This window comes from Myotis lucifugus, unplaced genomic scaffold, assembly GCF_000147115.1.
Source record: "Myotis lucifugus unplaced genomic scaffold, Myoluc2.0 scaffold_37, whole genome shotgun sequence".
Lineage (NCBI taxonomy): Eukaryota > Metazoa > Chordata > Mammalia > Chiroptera > Vespertilionidae > Myotis > Myotis lucifugus.
The window spans coordinates 7,639,390-7,648,668 of record NW_005871085.1 but is presented as its reverse complement, the minus strand read 5'-3'; the positions used below and the strand labels follow the sequence as shown (position 1 = coordinate 7,648,668).

General features: G+C 45.5%; 1 protein-coding gene across 1 annotated transcript in view; it reads left to right on the top strand.

Annotated features, from left to right (window-relative positions):
- Positions 1–7,982, top strand: part of LRP8 (LDL receptor related protein 8) — a 74,727-nt gene extending 66,745 nt beyond the window's left edge. The window contains exons 18-19 of the mRNA XM_023752826.1: positions 930–1,106; positions 3,330–7,982. Coding sequence (XP_023608594.1) covers positions 930–1,106; positions 3,330–3,368 — 216 coding nt within the window. The 3' untranslated portion in view covers positions 3,369–7,982. The remainder of the gene's footprint in view (positions 1–929; positions 1,107–3,329) is intronic.
- Positions 7,983–9,279: the final 1,297 nt, after the last annotated feature.

Below are 9,279 nucleotides of genomic sequence, written 5' to 3'. Positions count from 1 at the left end.
TATCAAGAACCTACCATGTGCCAGGCACTTGTTCTAGGCCCCGGGGACACGGAGATATTGGGGCCAGTAGCTGGGGTAGTAGGTAGCAGGCTTCTCTGGAAGTAAAGACACCAAGTGCCTGTCTTTCTGCCGAGTGAGAATGCACTTGCTCCCAAGGAGCGGGCGGGAGTTAGAGATCTCACTTCCTGTTGCACAGCTGTGTGCCAAGCGCCATGGTGGACGCTCAGGAGTCCCTCTTCCAGGAAACTTTCCCTGGCTTTCTCTGTTCTCCCACAGCCTCTCTCCATCGTAGCATGTCACACTCTGGTCAACTGGTCTTTTTACTCTTTGGTCTTCCCCTAGACCAGTGGTTCTCAACCTTCTGGCCCTTTAAATACAGTTCCTCATGTTGTGACCCAACCATAAAATTATTTTTGTTGCTACTTCATAACTGTAATGTTGCTACTGTTATGAATCGTAATGTAAATATCTGATATGCAGGATGGTCTTAGGCGACCCCTGTGAAAGGGTTGTTCGACTGCCAAAGGGGTTGCGACCCACAGGTTGAGAACCGCTGCCCTAGACCGTGAGCTCCTTGAGGGTAGGACAATCTGACTAATCTGTTTCCCTGATGCCCGTGCAGCATAGGTGGCTCCCAGTGAATGTTTGTTGAACAAATCAACAGGGAGCTGTTAATTCGGTCTGGGGGCTTTGGCAGGGAGCGCCTCACGGAGGAGGTGACAGATAAGCTGAAAGAGTAATAGTTTTCCAGGTAGAGAAGGAGGAAAACGGCATTCCAGAAAGAAGCACGTGCAGAAGCTGAGGCACAACAGGGCGTGGCTTGTTGGGGGAGCAAGGACTGCCAAGTAGCGGAAGCAGGTGCCATGGTTGTATAGCAGTGAGGGGGCTGAGTGCAACCTCATAGGTCATCCAGTCCATCCCCCCGTCAGGCAATCAGCAGCTTTGATCGCCCACTGTGGGCAGAGCCCTGTCTTGGGGAGACCAGAGAACTGGAGGACCCAGCCCCTGCCCTCAAGGAGCTTTTGGTCTTGCCGGGAGAACCAAGGTCACAGCTGCACCAACTCCCGAAGAACCCTCTTTCCGAGCTGCCTGTCGTCAAGTGCAAGGTAGGGCAGTGCCACTCTGAGTCCGAGGGGCTGACGAGTGAGGGTGTGAGCCCAGGCAGGTGCAGCCGAGCCTAGAAGGCGTTCTGGCCATGGAAGGCTGCCACCTGTACGCCGGGTGTTGGCGCCAAGAGAAACGATGGGGTAGGTACAGACTGAGGAAATGGCATGTGGAAGAAATGATGAGGATGAGCAGGGCAGACAGAACTGCTGCTGAAGCAGATTGTTCCCAAAGGGGAGACCGGGGAAATGAGGCTGAGCAAGTGAGCAGGGCTAGCAGGTGGCCTGAGGAGCCTTAGCCCGGGCCAATCCGAGCAAATAGTTGTTGAAGCAATGTTTAAAGGTCCGAGAGGGCGCAGTGGGAGAAATGATGAGCTTGGGGCGAGGAGATGATTCCCAGTTTCACTATTCCTCAACCTGTGATCTTAGTCACGTCTCTGCTCACTTTTATTTATAAAATGGGACCAATAATCCCCCTTCCGCACATGGGAAGTGGCACTGTTTCCAGAGAAGGAAACAAGCATTCAGGAGCAGCTATTCCTGAGGAGTCTAGACCTGAGGAGTAACCTCCTGCCAGTTGCAGAGAAATGGAGTAGGAGTGAGGAAAGCACATTTCGTGAGGTCCTACTAAGTATCAGACACCACTCAGTGTTTTACATACATTTTCTTGTTTAGTCTTTCCAGTAACCTTATAAGGTTGATATTATTATCCCCATTTTGCAGATGAGGAAACTGAGACTCAGAAAATAAATTACACCTAGGATCACAACTAGGAAGTGGTAGAACCAGGATTCAAACTCCAGTCTGTATATACACAAAAACCCATGCTCTTTCCCCTCTGACATGGGGTAAATAGCCTTGATGCTCTGGAAGCCAGTATTCTCAACAACCTGTTCTCTCCCCTGTCCCTTTCTCAGGAGTTCCCTTAGCACTTCTTGGGGCCTGCCCCCAGCCTGGAGATCTGTCCTGGAGAGAGTGGGAGGGTAACTGGCTTAGAAAAAGATACTCTCAAATATCTATGCTAGTGGAGCAAGGTCATGGCATTCACGCAAAACTACAAATAACCGAAAGATGATTTGAAAGGCAGTGGGGTTACCTTTTATTGTATGTAGAATGTCCAGAGATGGAAAATGCTAGCCTGGTTGTGTTTCATGCTGGTTAGGCTGATCTGGAATACCCTGGACCCCGTATGTGTGTGTTAGTGATGTATTAAGCACTCTGCATGCAATATCTCATTTGATTTCCCAACAACCCTAGGAGGCAGGTCCTATTATTATTCTCATTTGACAAATGATGAAATCAAGGCTCCGAGAGGTGAATGGTTAGCCCAAGTTCACATAGCTCAGAGAAGATGGTGGAACACGGGTCTGTCCCAAGGAGGGCATCCAGGAAACGGATGAGTGGGAAACAGGATTACAACCGGACCAGCGGGGGAAAGCTAGATATGTAGCCAGAGAGGAAAACATTCCAAAGGAAGGGAACTCAAACACTGCAAATTTCAAGTGTTGTCTGTGTAGAACTGTCTGAGTCTAGGAGAGAATCAGGGAACATCAGAAGATAAAGAAACAGATTTCATGTCAATATAGGAGAGCATTGAAGCCCACTGTCCACAACGGAATAGGCTGGCTCCGGGATTAGCAGGTTCACCATCCAGTGGTCAGGCATTTGTCACAGACGGAAGTCTAGCAGCTAATGGCTAGAAAGTAGGGGTGAAGGAAAGAGGTCCTGGGTTTCATTGACCTGCATTGCCTTCCAGTTCTGTGTAATCAGTTGGGAGGGATGCAGCAGATTGCCTTCCCAGCTGTGACTAACATGCTAGAGCCAAGCAGCTGATGACCTGAGGTTAAACATATGCCCAAACGAACCCAAAACATATGCAAACCGAAAATCCTATAAGAAAGGCTTGAGAGAGTTTAGATCTCTGCAGCCCTCCTTGACAAAGAGGCAGAACAGAATAATGGAAAAAGCTAAAGCTCTGGGTTCACAGAGACTTGGGTTCAAATTTTAGTTCACCCACTTGCCACGCGATCCAGGACAGATGTTTAAGCTCATTAAGTCTCAGTTTTCTCATCTGTAAAATAAATATGAGAAACCTGTCTCGTGGGGTAGCTTGGAGATTATGTGAGTCAATGCCTGTAAAGTACTAGTAATAGGATGTCTGGCCCTTAGGCAGACTCAGCAAATAATTCCTGTGGTTCTAACGATGATTTCTTTGTGTCTCCCCAGCGAGTGGCATTAAGCCTTGAAGACGATGGACTGCCCTAAGGATGGGACCACTCCCTTCATGCCTCACGGAATTCAGTTCCATGCACTACACTCTCTGGATGGTGTATGCCTGGATGGAAGGATTTCTGTATGGGTGTGTGAGTGTGTGCGTGTCTGTGTGTGCGTGTGTGATTTTAATTTATGTTGCAGAAAGGTAACCACAAAGTTATGATGAACTGCAAACATCCAAAGGATGTGAGAGTTTTTATATGTATAATGTTTTATACACTTTTTAACTGGTTGCACTACCCATGAGGAATTCATGGAATGGCTACTGCTGAGTGACTAACATGATGTACATAACCAAATGGGGCCGATGGTACAGTAGCTTACTCATCATTTAAAAACTATATTTACAGAGAGAATATTTGATTTCGGGGGGGGCTTTTTTAGGTTTTGGAGTTTTGGGGGTTTTTTTGTAAATAAAATGATTATGCTTTGTGGCTATCCATCAACATAAAAAAGAAAAGAAAAATAAGCACCTCAACTCCCTCCCCAATTTAGATTATTTATTAACAAACTTCATAAATAAGATTAGTTCTATAAATCATTTAGAGACATGAGAGTATTTATTTTTGGTATGATTGGCCCACCACACAGACTCCGTGTGCATTGTGTTTGTCTGCATGTGTGTGCAAGAGAAAACTCTAGAGAAGAGGCGCACCTATGGCGGTTGTTCGATAGATATATTTTAAGCCAGTCCACAGAGGGTATCTGGAGTTTTCAGAGAATTAGCCTTTGGAACTCTGGCTCAGAGAACAGACACCATGGTGTGTGCAAACATGTAGCGGCAGAGGCGGAACCTCCCCAACTCTGGCTATTCCTGGGACCCGACTCGGGAAAAGCCCTTCAGCTCACCGTGGCTGCTGGGACTCCCCCCTGGGCTTTCTCTTATGTGGCTAAGGCCAGCGTACAGACTTTACACGGTGCCAGAAGTCCTCGTGAGCTCAGGTGAGAACATGCCTGAACCTTGGCTACTCCTGTTTTAAAGTTCAGCATTTCGAGCAACTTCATTTTCCTTCAGGGCACTTGGGTTGAATTCATTAAGGCTGAATTCCTTACTGATAGAGAGCTAAGTGGAGATGTTTCCAGAACAGCCCAAGTTTACTCTAGGGACTGGCTTAGGCACAGAACCCCTGGGATGCACTATGGATGAGGATAAAGATGGTGGAATAGGTTTTGTTACATCTCCATCTCTCCCTCTTACTCTCCCATTTCCTTTAGGTGGGGAAGAGTAATACTTAGGTTTGTTGCCATGATGTGTTCGCATAGATGAAACTAATGTGGGGCTTAAGGCAGTAAAGGTAGACAAACGTAAAGTCCTATTTGAGGGAAATGGCATCCGCAATATTATAGGACACTGGGTATATGTTCACACAGAAGTTTGGTTTACTGCTTTGTAAATAAAAGGAAGAACTCTAGGTCTATGTACAGCTTTGTTTCACCATGGACACTTCCTTTGCCTCTCCTGGGCCTTGGGGAGGCGGGGAGAAGTGTTCATCTCTCTTTGTGGGGTCTACCATTGAAAACATAATCCAATAGTCCCAGAAGGAATTCAGTCCCCCCTGGCTCTATCGTCCAAGGTCTTTTCCTAACTCTGCTGTTCCACACTGTACTCCCACTGGACAACCAGGAACAAGACGTGACACAGCGTGTCTGGCTTCAGTAGGGGCAGAGGACATGTACCTAACCTCAGCATACCTGGAACTTGGCCCATGTAAGCAAATTCCTCTCCCCTACTTCCAAGTTGCCCCCAACTCAGTAAACCTTGGATGTCTCGCCCATTGCTACCCTTTGAATTTCCAGACAGACATTCTGGAGTTCTGTCACCCTGTTCCTAGGACCTTTCTTTCTCTCCGTCACTCATGATCTGCTAGATTCTGGGAAAACAACCGTATTCTGGAGCCTGGGCACTATGCTGTGAAAAAACAAGCAATTTCCTCATGATATGTATGTGCTGATAGTCCTGAAACGTCCATTAAGAGGGAAAGATGCATTGACTTAGAATGACCGTTACCAAATAGAATATTAAAAACATCCGGCCAACTCCTATGGAGCTTAATCACTTACTACTATTCTTTCAAGAATAAAAAGTAAAATAATTTTTGACTGAAGAAAAATTATGAAAGTGAAAAGTCATTGAAATTTACACAAAAACAAGCAACTTTTTCTGTAACCTGCCTCCAAAGAAATAGAAATTCCTGGGGAAATTATAATAGTGTCTAGTGCATAATATCTAAACTTTCAGTCAGATCCTGGCCTTCACAGGAAAAATAATGAATGGGATCAGGATGATTCAGCCCGATATCTCAAAATGAAGATGAAACACAACTTTCTCAGAGATACCCATGTTTTCTGAATATGCTGCAACTGCAGTTTGAAAGAGGCAGCTATGGGAGCAGCCTACAAAAAACCAAATTGTGGAATACTCACGTGTTGGATGGTAGTAACGTAGATGAAATCCGAGGACTCAAGTCCATCCTCTAGCCCTGAAGGCTTTAAGCGTCATTCTGAGGTTTAGTTGCATTTCTGTTGCTTTTTGCCCTGATGCCGTCATATACCAACAGTCAGGAACAGGTCAGAGAGTCATTGGACTATACGTAGAGCTGGAGGACACTTAGAAACAACACCAAGAGGGCAGAAGGTGTATCAGACAATTTTTCTCTATTTAAAAGAAACGCTGCGGTCCTTTTCCTCCCTTTTCTTCTCCAGTTGACTACTTTGCACTGCCTGAACATTGCACCAAACCTGCCACCTATCTTTCCAACAGGATTATGAAGGCACTGGCAGAAATGGCCTTCCAGAAACAGGGAAAACTAAAATTTCATTTATTTACTTTTGATGGCATGATTATTTTAAAAATAGATGGAGATAACCTGTAACCTCAGGATGAGATTGGATTTAAATTTATGGCAATAAACACTGTGGATCCCTCCAATTCTCTCTTTGCGATTGCAATATATGCATTCACTGAACCCATTTGCTAGGTATCAGCTAAGTGTTGGGCACTGCAGAAGTATAGGTCAGTCAAACATTTTCTGTCCCTATGGCGCTCACAGTGGCAGTAGAGGAAGACATGTGGGAACAAAAAAAGAATAGATTCTTTTCAGAATAATGTTATGATACGAAGTGGTCATTTCTACCGAAGAAGATAATGGGGTCAAGAAAGCCACCACAGGAGAAGTGACCTTAAGTCTTAAAAACTAAGTAGGGACGTCAGGCTGCTTCAGGCAGAAGAAACACAACTAAGACAGAGAGGCATGAAACGGCATGAGGACTTTCATGAACTGCATGTAATTCATTACAACGAGCAAAAAGCTCAAGGGGGACGTAGCAAGCAATGAGCTGGATGGAAAGACAGGTTCAACATAAGCACTTTATAGAATACTCCTATTTAACTTCTGATTTAATTAAGCAAACATTCCTTGGTCATTCACTGTGTGCGAGGCACCAAGTGCACGGGAAATTCATCAGGATGTGTTGCCAGCACTTGCAGACATGACAGTCTTGAGCCTCAAGCTTTCCGGTGGCCAAAGAGACACAGTGACTGTTTTTCATATATTCGAGTTGAAGTTTTGTGATATGGTCTATGAAAACTAATATAAGGACAGTGGGATTTTCACAGAAGCATTCCATGTTGCCAAGAGCCTCTGAGATTTCTCCCACAGAGAGAAAGAAAACTGGGAGTTTTGAAGACGTGGAGTTTGCAGAGGGGACCCCAAGCACTGTCCAGTCTGGCGCTGGTGGGAATGGGGAGAGGGCACAGAAATGTGAGCCTCCCCACCTCACTCCCTAACGTCAGCCATACGCTCATTTCACAGAATAGAAATGGTTAGCAGTTAACCGGCTCAGAGTAAATTATCTCCTTTCCCATCAATGCATGAAGATAAGGTATTGGAGTCTTTTTACATGGTATTTTTAGGGTATTGGGGATTTTCAGGATATGGAGAACTTAGAGGTGGAGGAATTACAGCTTCAAATTTCCAGTCAATAAAAAGAAATCAGGAATCCCTATTCATTCAGGCTATGCACCATGTGCATAGTCAGGAGTCAGCAAAAACCCTCTGTATTTGCAAATACTTTGTGCTATAAAAAATAATTTTAAAAGAGCCACCTGTATATGTATATATTTAAAGACATGGAGGTTTTGATACTTTTTTTACAAAAATTACAAGAGAAAACAAATACCTGTACAAACCATGTGTTTTAAAATAGCATTTTGTTCTATACAAGCTGTTGTTAATTTGGGGGTGAAGTACTGGTTCGCAAACGCCATCACATTGTACCCAAAGGAATTTTCCCTGTTTGTCTCCCTCCCACACACACACACACATGTCCCCAAATTACCATATTTGATGTTTGATGTAACAGGCATGTTAGAATGTTGGGTCACACTAACCATCCCTGCTCTCTTTGTGTTATTCCAAATTCCATTGTCTTCTGTCCTCAGTCCCCTTTGCAGTCTGGCCTCTCTCCCAGAGGCAACGGGTGGTGTGCTGCGTCTCACTAGCTGTACCGGCATCATCTTGGTGAACTAAAAAGCAAATGTGGACATTTGTAAAATCAGTGCACTGTTTCTAGAGAAAGATTAAATTCCTTTTTTAAAATCTGGAAGTATTGTTTCATTGTGATGCTATAATGAGGGGAGTGTGAATGGTCACTGACTGCGTCCCTAATGTGTACCAGTATTCCACATAAATCACCTTGATCTTCATCAGCAATCGTGTGAGGTAAATACTGTCAATATTATAACCCCATTTTATTGAGGAGGAAATGGGTGAAGGAACTGCCCAAAGTCACACAGGTATGTTTAACGCCCCAGAAGTACATGCAGCACATGTAGTGCTCATGTGCATGTGGCCTTCTCTCCCTAGATTTTCCTTCTCTGCCTCCATCTGGCAACTCGTTTGTCCTTGAGTACTCCAGCAAGCATTCTCTATTCTCACACCCAGACCTAAAGCATAGGCTTAGGTAACCCCTGCTTCCACCACAAACTTGGCCCACGTGTATCCCAATTCGTCTGCCCTGCTCCTCACTCGTGACCATGCCACTGAGGTGGCTTTTACCAAGGTCACCAGGACCTCCCTGATTATAAACCTTGTAAATACTTTTAGTCCTGTCTTCCTTGACCTTGGAAGGGGTATTTAACATTGTTGGTACTCCTTTCTTGGGATACTCTTATTTTGGTTTGCATGACACCATACACCTGGTTTCCCCCCACCCCCTCTGGCTACATCTTAATCTCCTTTGTCCACCCTTTAAATTATGATATTCTATCTCAACCCATCCACATTTAAAAAAAATTTTTTTATTGAATCTTGGAGAGGGAGAGATAGAAACATCAATGATGAGAGAGAATTCTTGATCAGCTCCCTCCTGCATACCTTACACGGGATCGAGCCCACAACCCAGGCATGTGGCCTGACCGAGAATCGAACCGTGATCTCCTGGTTCATAGGTCGATGCTCAACCACTGAGCCACACCAGCAGGGCTAATCTTTGCATTTTCCAATCCAATCTGCAACACTGCCACCAGAGTGATCTTTCAAAAATGCAATAGGTCATGTCACCTGTTTAAAGCTCTTCATCTGTTTCCCTTGCGTTAAAATCCAAGCCTGAACTCCTTAATACGTCTTGTAAAGAACTTCGTGGTTTAGCGTCTGTCCCTTCTCCAACTTGTTGCTATGGTCACCACCTCATTCTGTGTTCTAACCACACAGTCTGGGCGCGCCCTCTGGAGCACTTCCTTCAGGGATGGGTCAGGAGCCGCTCCGGGGGCTTCCACAGTGTTCTGTGCTCCCCCAATGTGTACCCTGTATCCCCACACGGTAATTGCTCCGGCGGAGGGGGCGGGGCTGCGCTGACCCCGCCCCCGAGCCAAAGGGGCGTCGTTTCCGCCGAAGAGGGCGGG